The 17,088-nt window shown below is 43.1% G+C and overlaps 1 protein-coding gene across 1 annotated transcript in view; it reads left to right on the top strand.

Annotated features, from left to right (window-relative positions):
• LOC119386663 (coiled-coil domain-containing protein AGAP005037) overlaps positions 1–17,088 on the top strand; it is a 481,393-nt gene that overhangs the window by 411,359 nt on the left and 52,946 nt on the right. Inside the window, exons 12-15 of the mRNA XM_037653953.2 lie at positions 3,331–3,441; positions 6,502–6,847; positions 8,939–9,084; positions 14,453–14,500. Of these exons, the coding sequence (XP_037509881.2) occupies positions 3,331–3,441; positions 6,502–6,847; positions 8,939–9,084; positions 14,453–14,500 (651 nt within the window). The remainder of the gene's footprint in view (positions 1–3,330; positions 3,442–6,501; positions 6,848–8,938; positions 9,085–14,452; positions 14,501–17,088) is intronic.

The following is a 17,088-nucleotide window of genomic DNA, read 5'->3' on the forward strand; positions in this document are numbered from 1 at the left end:
GTACACAGTAGTGGGGCTTGCCCAATTCCTGTGGCGCATAGCCACCTACGGAGTTTTGCACGACGGAGGACAAGTAACAGATAGCCTAAACAGCTTCACTGTTGAAAAATGCTTGAGAGCAGTAACGCCTGTGTAGCTCACCCAAACAAACAATGCGTTATTAATAGCAATAAGCGGGAAAATGATGCGAGTACCATTTAGCAAAGTCGCAAAACTTTATTGCCGTGTGTTTGAGACGCCTGTGTTAATGAGATCAGTCGATAGCAGAATCCATCAGAGGGCAAAAGGGGCGTAGCGGTATTCTAGTTGATATTTAAGGTACAAAAAACAGTGAGCTTGGGCTTGCCATGTAATGCGTTGGACAGAAAACCGGTGGCCAGCTACAGTGACGGAATGGATGCAAAAGGGTCGAAAACAACAGCCCAGGACGGCAGCAAGTTAGACGTTCACCGGTGAAGATTAGATTAACTTACACAAGATATGGACATTCAAATAGGCTGTGAATGAATATGACAAATGATCGCAGCCTTCCGCGAGCTTTGAAAGAAACCTAACGTTGTGGAATTTCTTCTAGAACCGTGTTCACGTAAGCGTTTGTTCTGATCGACGGGATGACATTCACGCAAGCAGTGGGATGCGCGTGACATCCTCTTTATTGTGTCCCATAAAGGTTCTGCGTGAAAAGGATTGTCAAGGTGAAATGAGTTGTCAGTTGGGTGTGACAGCTTCTTCGATCGGTTGCCCCATTTAGGTCGCGCTGAGCCTTTGAAACGGCCGTTCCTTTGTTGAAAGCTCCAAAAAGTAGGGCAGTACGCGAACTTGGCATTCACCGATTGTCAGCACGTGTCAACGGCAGAATTAAATATCACAGCCTCGACCAAATATGCCGCTGTTATTGGACCGCTTTCAGGTAATTGGGAGAGAGGCGTACGTCAAATGAACAGGCTTTCTGCTTCCTTTTCCCGATCCCCCGCGTAGGGTAGCCAACCAGACATGTGTCTGGTTAACCTCCCTGCCTTCTCATTTTTTGTTTTCTTCTTTCCTTCCATGAAAGAACGGGGTTTTCGGTTGAGTGGTGTGATACTTTGGCTGGGTTACGGTGCTATACTCTTTGTGAAAGAGCTTGCATGAAAAGTGGATATGTGGCAAGTTGCGTTGGTGTCCCTCAAGTTTGCTTCGCTGGCAGGCGGCGAACGAAATGCGGTCGAAAAAATGGTGACAGGTCCGTGAAAGAAGTCGCGATATCAAGGCAATCTAAAATAAACTTGGTGCTCTGCTGCTTGAGAAAATGAAGAAACATTTTAGCGGCTGCTTTCCCAGCTGCACTATTGTTTTAACATGTCTCTGCTTTCTATCTAATCCCCTACTTATCGTTGGGCGCACTACTAGGCAAGGAAAACAGCGCTGCACAGAACAACGAGATGGAAAAGCTCTTAATATTAACGGTATGGACAAAGAGTTTCGTCTTCCTGCGTACCTATTCAGTGTGCACTGACACGGGGTGATCACAAACGCTGGTACCGCGTACTCAGGGGCAGCAATACCAGAAAAAGCGTTCCTACCGTTTATGTCAGCTGAGGACACGAGATACGGCAGCTATTCTGCAGGTAGCGCGGTTCCTGCAGAAATGCGAATCGAAACCGCAGTAAAGACGTCCATAGTTCTGTCTATAGCTCTGCAGGAAGCTTCTGCAAGTCAAAAAGTGTTTATTTTCTCTGTTTGAGCTAAGTTCTGGGCACCGAAACTAAGCCTATGAGGAGTAAGATTTCACGTATAGTCGCCTCTGCCAGCAAGAGGTGCCGTGTAAACCAATTCGACAGACGCTTTAGCAGCAGCTAAATCTCTCTTCTTTTTTACTGCCGCTCATTGCTAGCGAGCTGCATTGCCATTGTGTCCACCTTTCTTTATGTAACCGTAATGGACGTGTTGCCTTGCGACATTATGATGCATGCTGTTTCCCTTTGCGTGCGCCCTCCCTTTGTAGTACGCTGCCTTGACATAGGTCGTCATTTCGCCATCGTTGCGGCGTGCTTTCGATGTCGTGCTGTGCCGTTTTCTTATTGTTTGTGCCCGCATCATCATTAACTCACAGCGAGAACAACGGGATCACAAGGAACACATATCCACAAAATATACTAGCAAGCAAGGCGTTTCCGTGTGCTTCGGACACGATTTATGGCGCATGACGCACTGTAGGGATTTCTGTTAGCCTCGACGGCGCTGCTTAGACACATTCCTACGCATACGCAGAAGCTCTATATTAAATCTCAGTGCCACAAAACAAACGCACGTCATTTTCGCTCATCCAGACGAAGAGGCATTATGCGGCGCCTGCTTTTGTCACCGAGTGTGTCTTCTGGTGGAAGGAGTAAGGTTAATGTTCAGAATCAGGTCAGCGGAGCCACTGCTTTGAACACTTGCTTCTTACCTTTTTTTAAATGCTATCCATCTATCTTGTCCCGTTGTCCCCGCTGTGATTGCAAGCATGAAAATGTCCTGGCACGCCGTTGCCGCTGTATACTGTCTGTCTAAACACTACGACGTAGAATGTCACCCATTGAAAAATCAGAAATGTTACTGGTACCAGCAGTAATTCTTTGTTGTATTGTGTGACAAGTTGAATAAAGGCAAGAAGGCAAAGCTCTCTGATGATGCAACGGTGCCGGCTGTTACGATATGAGGTGAAGCACACAAGCGTAAGTTATTTAATTAAGTACGCAAGAAAGAAGAGGGCAGTCGATTCATTATAAACTGCTTTGTTCTTCACTTGTTCTTTAGCTAATGTTGTTGAGGTCTCCCTTCCACAAACTTTCCTCGTTTCTCAGATTTGCATAGTCTTGTTTCTACTCGAGTCAACATACATGGCTTTAGGCTGATAGAGCTTTAGGACACATAACAGCATGCAACAGGCGGCGTTTAGCGTAAGCAGTATGTTAACAGGTTTGAACATATACAATGGCGGCGGCGTGCCATTACTTAAATCCCTGGATTGTCTTAGGACGTCGTCTAATTAGCGACAATTGAGGCCCCGATATCCTTAATATAAAGTATATCGGGGCGTCATCCTTTGACGTCAAAGGACGCCCCGCCATGTTATGGCCGAAAGAAGCCTAAGAAAAGCCTCAGTATTGCTGCGTTTCGTTTTCTGTTTCTTCATTTTCCTTTTTGTTTATATTGTGCAGAGATCCCAGAGATAGCATATCCAGGGATTTCAGTGGCACCGATCTCATGGTTCAAGTGTATGTGCGTGTGTGCGTGTGTGTACGTAGCCACCCTGTGTTATGTGTGTACCTGCTTGTTGTACGAGTGAGAGCGGGGGGCGGCGCGCAGGCCCGCCAGGAGTGGCGCCGGCCAAGCCGCAGCGGTTCTACGGACAGCCACCGCCGCCCCTGCAGGTCGCCTCCCCCCTCACCTCCCCGAGGTCCCCTCTGCCGAGGCCAGGTGCGAGCCCGACTGTTACCATGCTTGCCTGTCCTGCACGTCTACTTGCACGAGCTGCCGATCGTGCGTCGGCGACATTCGGTGCTGCACGTCCATTGTAGCCCAGTGTGCACGACTTACATTGGACGCCCAAGTATCTTTTAAAGGTCCTCTCACCAGGCACCGTCGCATCTTTTATTTATGCAGCCAAACTTGTATGATGCAGTGTAGGAACTAATTTAACGATATAAATTTTCAAGATGGTTTCTATTGGGAGGGGATCATAAAGTAAAGAAACAAACAAATATAAGAGAGACCCTACCACTGACCAAATTACCCCTGCTTAAGCCACTGAGCAGTGTTTTTCAATAAAGTTATCCCTCGCTTTAGTTAAACGATTATAAATGAAATCAAACCGTGTAAACGCCCCCAGGAGCCAAGCTCCACAGCCAACGCAGACTGTCTCCTTCCGCCTCTATTAACGTTCGCAAACGGCTTTCCTTCCCCGTGTCCTCCCTTGTAACGGTGACGAGGGACCGTGTAGCACATGGCAAGCCTCGCTTCCACGTTTTATCCTCTGTTTTGTTCTGCGACGTTTTTCTAGTGGTTACATTGCCTGTTCTGCATTGGACGATTAACCACAGTCACATGTTATGATCGCTGACGTTTCAAGCATCGTAAATCCAGGGCGTATTGAGTTAGAACCTCACTTGAAGCTCTGCTCTTCGAAAGAAACGGCGTGTGGTCTTCTGCTTGAAAATTCGAATTTTCACGTGCCACGTGGCTATTTCATAGTTCGCATGTGCGATCGTCACCACGTCATGTATTCGCCGTGTTTGTTAGCAATGAAAAGGCTGGTGAGGGGACCTTTAAGTTACCTGTGCTCCCTTCATTGCCGCCTTTCTAATATGATAAAGGCTACCTTTGAAACGTAAGTCATCTTCCCCCAGTCTTTCTTTCTTGTTTTCTTTTTAAAGCATTTTTGCGCGCTTTTTTGTGCATTTGTAACCCTAAATACGACTTTTTCCAGGAAAACAGCTTTTAGCTAGGGGAATCGTTGGCAGTGACAGTTGGGACGTGAGCTCCCCCACAAATAGGCCAGCCATAATGCTGCTTACTTCAGAGATTTAACGAGAACGTGCTCATTCGACAGAGCATGTACGACCCATGAAAGTGCATTTGAGACTGGGAACCTGCAATAAAAACTGCGCGTGCTTGCGGCCCGTGTCGTCCCTTCCTCCATAAGTTGCACTCTTACAGTTTGAGACGTGCTCACTTCGAAAAATCTATAGAACGAACGGGTGAAGCATGTGCCCTTTTCGTCTAAGTGTTGCACCACAAATGCCGGCTGCGTTCCTGTAGTTTTGCAGGAATGCGCTCGTTAGCTTAATGGGGTGCATGCGATAATTTACGCCATAGCGCAGGCGCGTTGACATCACAGAATGTAACTTCCGAGGCTTGCGACAGTCAGAGAGGTGCCAGACAACTCACCGCGATCGCCGGGTGTACCAGACAGAGTTATAGCGAACTGCGTGCTTCATAGTATACAGGAGAACGTCTTTCCTTGCCAAAGGATGTAGTGCGTTCTTGCTTACAAATTAGAGCAGAGAATAGAGGCTGGGCCGCGAGCAGTTAGACAAAAGAAAGGGTAGATGGGAAAGATTGTACTGCGGAATTAGTAAAAAAAAATATGATATCGTGATGTGAATAAAATGTCGGTAATATACGTTACTGTTACGTTAGAGTGCAATCAAGCGGTAAATTTGGAACTTGTGTGCGCATTTCGAAATAGCTACAACACCTTTGAGCTTGTACTTAAGGTTCATATGTCCATAAATCTAGTTGTTCACTGATGTACTTAATGTGCCTGGAAGTGTGAGTGCAATTATTGACGCAAATTTCGTACAGTCAACCACTAAATGACATAATTAAATCACTTTAATTGCAGACACCATGATGTTCGAGTATTCCGTGATTAATTTGGTGTGGACCCTCACTTCCAACTCGTTTTATTAGCAGATTGCACAGAATATACGCAAGAATGCATCGGACAATGTCACGGAAACACGTCACCAAAGGTCACGCGAAGCGAAGAGCGCGCCATCAATACGTACCATTTTTCTCTCTCGCGGAGTTGAAGTGATAAACCGCATTTGCTTTGAATACAGGGACAAATATGAGGCGTTAACACACCTGCCGCAGCCCGTGCTTTAAATAGACTTTAAAAATATCTCGCATAATTTGTGAACGGGGATTTTTCACACTTGAGACCTATCAAAATATTACGCATATCAGCAGTGGCGGTATAGACAGTTCTAGGATTATTCTAGGACACTCTAGTAAGGTGCTCAAACAGCGGTTTCTTTATCGGACAAAATATGCGAGAAATCTTATAATCACGTTACTTTTATCAATTATTTGTTCAATGTTTAAAAAGTAACGAGCAGTTTGACTCGCACAACGCTTCTAAAAAAATTCCTGTCGTACAGTCTTCGTGAACCTAAGAATTGTACTGTATAGCAGTTCTATTCGATCCTAGTAATCGCTACTTAAAGGCTAAGTGAGCAATCATTGCAGTCTAGCAATCTGTTCTAACCTTGGGCAATATATTCTAACATACCTTGGATGGCAACGAAACATAATTATACATGTGAAAAAATTAAGAACCGAGCCACGAGCCTATAGATTGAAAATTTGCAGGCAGAACTTAGGACACCGGAAAGCAGCAAAGTGGCGCTGTGGTTTAGAGATAGCAGGGGGGCAGCCGGTATCGCAGTATAAAATCCAGGTGCTGAGGTTGAGTGACGCGTAGGGAACATAGCCGTTAGTCTGTTATATCTATAGAAGAAATCCCGTTGCAAGGGAACCGCAATCTTGGAGAAAAAGATAAATGACTTTGCGCGACAAAGTTTTAATATTTGGAGGCTTAATTAGCAACCAGTTGGGGCAAGGCTTAGGGTAAATGGATATTGTGAGAAGCAACATTCATATTGTAGTGTGCATAACTGAAATGATGGCAGTGATGGTGAATTGCTGGTTCACTTAATTGTTAATCGTCAAACTGCACGCGCCCACGCGCAGTGCCCCCACCGCCGCGCGCTCTGTCTCCGGACCGGGGCGGTGGCCTGCTGGCCGAGGCGGGCTACCCGCCGGTGGTGGGTGCGCCGTTCCCGGCGGGCGGAGTGCCAACGGGCCCGTACCCGCCACCCACGTCCCCTCGCCGCTACGATCTGGCCGGCTACCCTCCGGCCGACGACCGGGGTCGTGGTGATCCGGGATACTCGCCCGAGCGCCGGCTCGACCACACGCGCTCTTTGCCGGCGACATTCAACTCAGCCTACGAGGAGCCCTTTTACGGCGGGGATGCCGCCGCCGCTTACGGCTCGCGCTCGGGCAGCGCCACGCCCATCATCGACGAAGAAGCCCGGTAAGTGACGCACGGAAATCTTTCACTGGTATAAAGTACAAAGCACAAACGTAACAGGAAACGAAGGATACACAGGACGGAGTGCTGCTTTTATGGTTTCTTGTTCATGGTTTCGTCATTAATGAGAACTAACAGACAATAATGCCAAGGAAAGTATAGCTGTTATTTGTAATAATTGGGATATAAATGTAAAGAAAGTAAAGTGGACAAAAAGATAACTTGCCGGCGGCAGGAACCGAACCTGCGACCTTCGAATAACGCGTCCGATGCTCTACCACTGAGCTGCGGCGGAGGTCATCCCCCCTTCCACTTTATAGGGTATATATGTGCATTTAAATCTAGAAGTGTTAGTTCTGTTATTCTCATAATATTCTGTGTCTAACAAAGAAAAACGAGCCCTTGAAAGCGATCTTCTTTCCTTCATTCATGGCAAGGGTCTCGTTCTGGCAGACTTGATGCCTTCAGGTAGTATGCGAGGGATCATTGGTCAGATGCCAGCTCGTAAAAAGATCACGTGCTACGTGACGCCGAAAGGCAGAAAAAGAGCACTCGCCGCCATGGCTGCGATCGGCGCTGACTAACACTCCTAAGTTTAAGTGCACATATATACCCTATAATGTGGACGGGGGGATGACTGCCGCCGAAGCTCAGTGGTAGAGCATTAGACGCATTATTCGAAGGTCGCAGGTTCGGTTCCTGCCGGCGGCAAGTTATCTTTTCGTCCACTTTGCTTTCTTTACATTTATATTCCAATTATTACAATTAACATCTCCTATACTTTCCTTGGCATTATTGTCTGTTAGTTCTCATTAATATTATATCTAACAAAGAAAAACGAGCCCTTAAAAGCGATCTTCTTTCCTTCATTCATGGTTTTCGTCATGGTTTCTTGCTGTGTATCTGGAGCTATATATGCATCACCAACTATATAGTCCGACCGCGAATGTTAAAGGGACACTAAAGGCAAATATTAAGTCGACGTTGATTGCTGAAATAGCGCTCCAGAAACCTCGTAGTGCTACTTTTATGCCAAGGAAGTGCTTATTTTGAAATAAAATCACGTTTTAGTGGTCCGCATTGCGTTAGCGCACTTCAAATCAACCGCCTGAAATCAGTCTTTCACACGTCACTGCTGCCGTGCCCAACGTTGCCCGCCTTTACTGCGCGGCGGCGTGCACTGGCGGCGTGCACCATTCGGGCATCCGGTAACATCACATACATGCGGCATTTTGTCGAACTTTCTGTCAGAGCGACTTTCACGAGCGCGCAAAACACACGCGGCAGCACGCGATACCGAAACTACCACTGAGACATGACCGCGTGAGCGAAGCAGGGCGCCGGGCGAAGCGCAGTTTGGCGAAAACGGAACCTTTGAACCACGCGCGCCGTTCCCCATGGCAACGCCAAAGAGGTTCTTTTTTCCATGAATCAGACAGAAACGAACAAACAGCATTTTATTACGTCTCTTGATGCACGGAAGGTTCTTTTTTTATTGCTGCTAGTTTGATTACTAGTGATTAATTGTAGGCAGACTCTCATACGTCATCGGGATCATTTTGATAATGTGCCGCTCGTGGCGCTCATCGTGTGATATATTTAGCTTAATTTCTCGGTAAGTAGGGCACTACTGTTGATAGTATTACCGTCTTAATCTTTGTCATACATTGAGCTTTCACTCTGACATAAATTGTTATTTGCCCTTAGTGTCGCTTTAATGAAGCACAGATATAGCTTTTTTGGCGAAAGAAATGGTTTCTGTGTACAAGATGCATATATAATGGGATAAGATGTATAGAACGGTATATATACTGATATGTAAGGGGGATTTATAATCAGATGTATGGATTGTAATAATTTTTGTGTTGGTTCTTTTTTTATCACGAGACCTCATGTTCCTGCAATGAATCTTTGCAATTATAGTTATTTCTGATCGTGAGCATATGTTGAAAAAGCGTGAGGTAGGGCATTCGTATGTTCGCGACTAGTATAATAGCATTCTGCTTGACTTTTCATAATAACGTCACTTCAACTGTGTGTACCTGTGTCAGTCCCGCGCCCGTGACCTTTATAAACTTCATTTTCCTTGCTCAGAATGCGTGTGGAGTATATGGAACGCCAGCTTGCAAGTCTGACTGGGCTGGTGCACAAGGCCCTGGCTGCAGGAACTTCTCCACGGCAGCCGAGCCACCTGATCCCTACCAGGGACACGGACGTGGCTCCCGAGAAGGACAGGTCGGGTGAGTGGCCTTTCGATTGCTCACTAAACACAAAGCGCAGTGCAGGCACTTGCTATGGTGAATTGCTGTAGCATTAGCTAAACATCGATTTCTGTTATATATTTTCAGGCATAAATTTCAGTTTTGAAATTCTCCCACTCATATTTGGTAACACTGTTTACACCACTAGCTGCAACGGTTTCTCACAACTGCCAACAAATCAGTGCTGCCACATATATATTCATGCCACAAAACTCACCACTTCAAAACCGTCCCTTCATGCTTTTAGTAATGGCTGGGAACTTGTGTAAGTGTAAACTTTTCTTCGGTACTCAAGATAGTCCCAAGCTTGCGTATTCGCTGCCACGAAGCTACGTTCGTGGTTCTGTTATTTCAGCGTCATAATCATACCTTGAATGTTTGGGCTCCAAGGTATGGGAACCGAATGTAATTGGGCAGAAGAAAATATGCGCATTCATCTTGCAAATGTAAGCAAACAGCATTTAACTCTTGATGCACACAGTAACCATACCTAGTTCACTCATTTCTTCAAGAATACTAGAGAAGACTTTTATGAAATGCCACGCAAAAAAAGTTTGGTGCTGCCAACAGCAGGAACTGTTTCTCTGTCTTGGTTCTGCCTAAGCATTTGGTTTGATAGCAACAGAACAACCACACAAGAAATTTGCAGCATGTACCCTGAAACATACTCGCAAATAGAAGGCAGTGACCACAGCACAAGGATCTGGCTTGTTGAACATCTATAATTAATTTGTTCAGAACGTCCTTTATCACTATGTGACTGCTGTATTCCAAATTAAGAGTAAGAATAGAACACTCGTACGCTCGTCGAAATAGCTTTCCCGATAAGTGTTTCTCATGGCTTCGCTATCCTACTTAAGTCAACAACAATTTTCGTGCGGCACTTGGAAAAAATGTCACTTTAGGAAGTTAAGTTTCCTCCTTTTGCAAAATACAATGTACCACATTGTACATTGTGGCATAGCAAATGGGCATTCAGAGGCCGAAGCTTCTTTCAGTGGAAACACTTTCAGTTACCAAAGACGGATGCAACTACGCTTACGATGAATTGACAAGAACTGGTACCATTTTAACAACCTGACTCTGATGGCCCAACAATCCCTTCCCCGCGTAATCCCAAACTGCGGCCGAGAGCCGTCCTTTTTCATGAAGTAAAAGTTCAGTTTACTCATTCATTCACTCTACATTGTTTGTGCAACAGTCTGACTACCTTGATACAGCTTTACAGTTCTCGTTGTAGTGAGAGAAGGCAACGCTTGAGAAGGGTTCTTCTGATGTTTAGTTTTAAAGGGACACTTTGCTTTAGTACAAGTTAAAGTTTGTGGTTTCAGTTTACCACATGCTATGTACTGGTGATGGTCATGACAGCGAAATAGTGTGCAGTGAATTAGTATTATTTAATCAAGAACAAGGTGTTTGAAGCAAGTATGGTACTCTGAATCATACAAAAATTTATGCCACATTTCTTTGCTGTAAAAGCAAAGCGGTAGAAATGGAGTGCTCAAGTGGCGCTCTTGTAGAAAATTCTAGTTGTAAGATAACAGCATTACCTCTAACACAAGAAGCAACACACAATTATCCATTTGCTATTGCATGTAATTTGCAATGCAGCATAACAGTTGCAATTCTGCGTCGGGCTTTATGCAGTTGTTAAAACCAAAATGTCATCTTGTATTCGATCTAGTTCGCGTGACCACTACCCTACTTATGATATATTCAGCGCGTTATCGAGCAGAGTAAAACACAGTTAACCGTCTTTGTAACAATTGTCTAAATACACATGTGATTTTGCTGACTTCAAGAATATCATTGTTTAATTGGCAACAGGCTGTTGCTTTTCATTTCACGAACAATCCGAATGACTTACCGGCACTTCTGTAATTCTGGGTCCTCCTGCGGTACTAATACAGCGCTTGTGAAGGAAAGGCAAACCATGTTAGATATTGCTCATATTTTTAAACGTAGGCACTTCAAAATCTCCACGTAATCTCAACATGCAGAGCGTACCAGCTCGACACATAGTGAAATACGTTTATGCTCGGCAGTGGTGACATGAGAGTGCCAAGATTAGATTTTCGGCTTGTGTGTCAGTAATTATCATGTGATGGCAATATTTCTCAGGAGCTTTGCCATTGTGGTTTAGCTGTCTTTAGAGGTCGTTTTGCCTCTTTAGATTTGTAGCAAGTGGTCATCGTTTGTTAGACAGAGCATTCCAGGAAGGATGTCACTGCTCGTGTAAAACGGATAAACTACAGTGCCACATCGCTTACAGTAGTCTGGTTCGAATTGTGTGCACTGTAGCTAAAAACATCAGAAAACAACTTAACAATGTGATTTTGTTATGATGGACGTTTCTTGTATGATGCTTGACTTCTATAGCCTCATCCTTATTGCCAGCATGTTCACACATCACGTAAATACACTTCTCACACCATGCACTGCACACAGCAGTCACCGTGTCTCAGTGCATCAAAACTTCCCACGAATTGTGCATACGTTCGTGTGTTAAGCTTTCATCACTGCAGCACCTCATGAAAATTTTGCGTACTATCAACCAGAACATTTCGTTTACATTTTGCATGAGGACCTATGTAATTTCTTCTGCACAGTTTTTGCACATTGCGACGTTCAAAGATGGCTTCACATTTCAGCTGCATGTTATTGCTTTAATACACACATACTGTACATATGTCGATCTCACCTATAATTCTGTCATCTTTTCACCATCATATGGGAGCTCACTGATGAGCTATTGTTACACTGAAGACATTTGCTCATCTTCTGTGTTTGTCTGCAAGTCTCTTAGAGCATCCATTAATGTATTTGCTGCAGTTGCCACTGGGTATATTATGCACCGTGTTTTTTCGCTGTTTGATGTACTCAACTTATGCAAAAAAGCAAATTAGGATTCCTACAGTGTCCTTTCATCACGTGAGTTAAGACTGTAGTCGTGGAATCCTGAGGTGAGAAATGTGAAATTAAAGCCTCATACCACTGTCTTTTTTCAGCACTGAGAGACGTAAGAGAGTATTTGTCATGGTTGTTATACATATTTAGATCGTACATACTTGGACTCTAAAGCAGCCCTGTCGCTATGTTGCATCACTTTGAGCCACTTAGTGCTGCTAAAAAGGAGCAGTCTGTAATGTATGTTGTTCTTTGTTGCAAAATTAGTTGCTTCATTCAGGGGAAAACTAGGTCTTGTCAAGTAGACATAGACATTTCTGTGCCTTACAACGGACATCACATTGTATTCTTATATGCATTCCATTTTTGTGTGTTTATACCATATATGAGTCTAATATGTGTCTGTAGAACTGTTCTGTAATAATCAGTTTAAAGTGTTTTATATATCCGAAAGCTTTTTGAAATTGTTATATAATTATTGATTTTCACAATTTAATATTGCTTTAGGTAAACTTAGAAGTGTTCTTTGTATATGTTTTTGTTCCCCAGCAGCTGCTGAGCGGAAACGCTTTAGACGCGGTGTATCATTAGTGTGGACCAATTTTCGAATTCCTGTCAGAAGAACTTATTTGAAAGAGAAACGCGCTAACGGTTAAGTAATAATGGCCAGCCAAGAAAATTTATGTGCTTGTTCCTGCATAAATATTACGCCAGATGTTCACTGCACAATGTCAAAGGGCTTTACAATGCTTGTTAACAAATTTACAGTGGGTCTTGTACATGATGGGTCATTAATTTTGAAATGTGCCCATATAAAAAAAAATTGAGAGCCCTCTTTATGGACAGCTAAAACATCACTTTTTCTTATGCATTGTCACTGCACAGGACTGTGCATATATTCTACGTTGTTAAATAGCTGACTGAATATTATGGCTCCGGACATGCACATTGGCTCTACCTTTAGTCTACATCGCTTTCAAATTATTAAATACCAAGAAATAAGCGTATGTACATAGAGGCTCGTTGAAATGTTGCATCACTTATGTCCAACACAAGTTAAAGCACGTGTGCAGTTGCTGGCCTACCTGTTCGACACATTCAGTTCTACTCGAACACCTAAGGCATCGCCATGTTTCTATGGGACGATTATATAAAAAGTATGCTTAGCGACGAAAATTGTTTGGGATATCGTACGAATGTCTAGCTAAATTTTTCATAAGTCAACTGCGCACATACTGTAGCGAATTGCATCTGTTAAAAAAGTGAAAGCCATTCAGGCTGCCCCTTCTCTGCTCGCTTTTGTTAGAGAGCGTATATGGATGTTGCATATATATATATATATATATATATATATATATATATTATATATATATATATATATATATATATATATATATATATATATATATATATATATATACATATATATATATATATATATATATATATATATATATATATATATATATATATATATATATATATATATATATATATATGGGCCGAATCGATACCTACTGTAACTCATGTTACCAGTGCATGGTGATGCAGCACTCGGTATACCAACAGCCAGTGTAATGTGGTTGTGTCGAAAATACCCTGAAAACACTCTGACAACTTTGGCAGTCAGAGCATCTCAAGTGAGCTAATTTTTATGTATTGGAGGCATCGCGGGAAATGTTTATTAATAAATGCATTTTGGTAATGTCACTCCTGAAGCGAGAGAAAATTAAACAAAAAACATATCGTAGACAAAACTTTTAAGAATCTTGCAAAAACACTTTTTTATATAGGATGTTTGAATTTTGACTATGGCACCGCGGCGTTATGAAAATGCTACGGCTGCTAAGACTGCGTGTTTTGAAATTATTTGGGAATATTACCATTCAGTTCAGGGTCGCTTTAAAGAAAAGGAATACAAGTAACGTGTGAATGCAAAACCGCTAACGCCCCACTTTCTTTCACCTGAGCATGGCTTGCCTTAGTTGCTTGTAGAAACTAAAATAATTGAACCGAAAGCTTGATGGAGTAAGTGAACCTGACAAATCACTTTTTTTGTGCTCTTGATGTCTCGAGTGAGAAAATGGTGGGAATATTGTGAGAACGCAAGAGCAAAATAATAAGCGACCGTGAGGATAATCTTGTTTCAGTGCCGCATGTAGCGGTGATGAGCATTGCATTCATGTTCTTGCAAAATAATATATACTAGTTGAGAGGGTTAATCCACCTCATTAAAAAAGGGCGCTGCAAGGTCTTGTAGATTGTGCAGTGAACTGGTGTTCGAAGCTTGCGTTGATACCCCACTGTGATACTTTATGTTTAAGTGCAAGTCACGTGATTTTGAGAATGTGTGCTAAGCAAAGTGGCTGACGGTGAAATTCGCACCTGCAATAACTTCAGAGCCAAGGGAACGCTACTTCGGTTGTGTTCATCTTTTCAGATGACGTTCGGCTGCCAGAATATGATGTGCAGAAGCACCCCTTCAAAGGTACAGGCTTGCGAGAGCAGCCGCCTTTGTGAGGCCCTTTTTTGCCCCCCTTATCCATGACTCTACATTTTTGAAGCTTTTGAGCTGCATGAGATCAATCATTTTTGTCCTGTGCCAACCCCGCCTTATATATCCAAGGGCCAGGATGCTTTTTAATCCCGCGGCCCTGTTACCTGTTTTGAGGAACGAGAATTTTTGTTGGTTGGATGGTTGGAAGTTTGCACTGAAAATTGACCCCTGTCTACTAAAACCATCTCGGCCGGCATCGTACGCAGCATTGGTGCCCTTCAGAAAGTTTACTTAATGGCATGACGGATAACCCTGCATGTCATAACTAAACAAAAGCATCTTGTGACGTTTAACAAGACCCCAATCCCCTCAACTATATAGTATAACTATGTGAGTTGTATTTGCATTGTTTTCCTACTTGGGTGCAAAATACTTCCAACAGTGATGCCAAACAATAGCCTAATGGCATTGTCATGGTAATGCTGAGGAAATAAAGCAAACAATGTAATCTAGGTATTGTACAACAAAAAAATGTGAATAAGCTCATAAGTTTAATGCTATTTTTGTGAGTAGCATGCTGTCATAAAGTTATCAGTTCTGTGAGACGCAATCATTTTAGTGTTCACTCTTTCAATATATTATTTCTGTTTGAGAAAAAAAGTCAGTGTGAAATGAAGCTAAACGCCAAATGCGGCGACTTTCCTCGGTCACTGGATTTCAACAAAATTTGCGGGGTGTATTGCCTTGCACACTTCCTTCAATTAAGCTAAAGAACAGGCTTTAGCTACGCCAACATTATCTAAAAATGAACTTTAAAGATTACCTCGAAGCGTTCACATCACTTCGCACAATTATTGGTCACATTGTATATAACGTATACGTACGCACGCGAAAAGCATGCTAGGGACGGTTAGCAGACGACAGCTAAGATATGCGACAGTGCCGAGGTGTACGATATTCATGACTTGGGATACACTTTTAACATTGCTGTGACCACAATTTACGCTCTGTGCGGGTGGTAAAGTGGAGTAGCTAGGGATGCTTCACTGAGATGTTAGTTCCGTGTAATTCAGCCTTCGGAAGCCGCAAACGTAGTTTTAACCGGTATCACTCGCGCTCAGTCGTAGTAATGCCTAGCACAACCACGCAGCTGCTGCATCTGCTACCAGTGAACCTGACCTAAAGCGTTAGCAAAGTATGAGTACGTTTATAGTCCTCATTGTCTGCACTGGTCGGACCAGCATGTCTCGGGCTTCTCAGGTTGTGCATTCAAATGTGTCACACAGTAGTCTACTGCATGTTGACGTTTCGGCTTTGTTATGGTGTTTGGTTGCTCATTGAAAACTATTTTCGAATTTGCTGAGCATTTCTACTATAAGAAACATCAAAGAAGTGTCTCGTGAACATAGAAGTGCCATTACTTTGGCAGGATAAAATATCACCGCATTTGGGGCTTAAACGACATTAGGCCCTGCCCAATGCAACTAAGACAAGTCTTTTAGTCAAGACAAGTTGTGAATCAATACAGTTTTTTTTGAACAGTTGAGCTATATTGTACCTAAGTTGAATTCGACGCAAAAGTACTCTCGCCAAGATATGCATGAATAATAAATATACGCGCTGCTATTAGCGAGTGTGGTACATGCGGCATATTTTGATGGGTTATACCTCAAGGAAAGCAAAAGAAGGAAAAGATTGCGATTGCTCTGTTGAGCCAGCAAACAATAATATGCGATTTTCATAGCCCATTCTTCACTTGCATTGGCAATATGTGCCATGTTAACAAAGTTAAATTACGAATGCACTTGACAACATAGTAAATATCCAAAGCTGCAATCGTTGTCAGCACGGGAGATTGCATCACCATGTTTTTTCCTGAAATAAGGGCTAGCCATGCTCTGTCACTGACCAAAATATACATTTGCATCTGATGCGCAACATTTTAAGCCTATTTGGTCGATCATGTCCTTTTTGATGCCGTAATACGTTCTGAGCTGCCGAACGAAAAAATCATTGCATAATTCTAACTAATATAATTTGTGACTAGAACTTGTGTCTTCTCTGTAAAAGTGGGATGCTCATTTAAAATAAGCATGACCAACAAAACTCCTAGTTTCCTTCGTTATATATGCTTTATTTTATTTGCATTGTTGTACGTGTCCACGTTCGTTATATCTGTATTTAGCTGTATCTTGTTATTGCGTCCCAATGTCTAGGAGGTGTACATTCATATTAGCTTAAGTCAGCGCAGGTTTCAGTAATCTGTCAGTTTTCAGGCTATTTGTATGCTCTGTACTATGCGAGCTGGTTTTACAGTGAAAACGCTGCTTGATTGCATTACATGAAAGGTGCAAGCATAGCCAGGAATTTCTTTCGCTGTTGTTTTTGCCTGGCTGCCCGGTGTAAGTGCACTTCAATACAATTGAATAATGTAATGCTGTTTGACTGATCATTGTATATTTTTGGGTGAACTTTCTGTATTACTCAAGAGCTTTGGTTGTTCTCAATCGAGCCGAAAGGTTGAGACATGCTCCTGCAGCGCCTAACAGTAATGGGACACTACGGATTTCGTTGGTAGG

This window comes from Rhipicephalus sanguineus, chromosome 3 (assembly GCF_013339695.2).
Source record: "Rhipicephalus sanguineus isolate Rsan-2018 chromosome 3, BIME_Rsan_1.4, whole genome shotgun sequence".
Taxonomy (NCBI): Eukaryota; Metazoa; Arthropoda; class Arachnida; order Ixodida; family Ixodidae; genus Rhipicephalus; species Rhipicephalus sanguineus.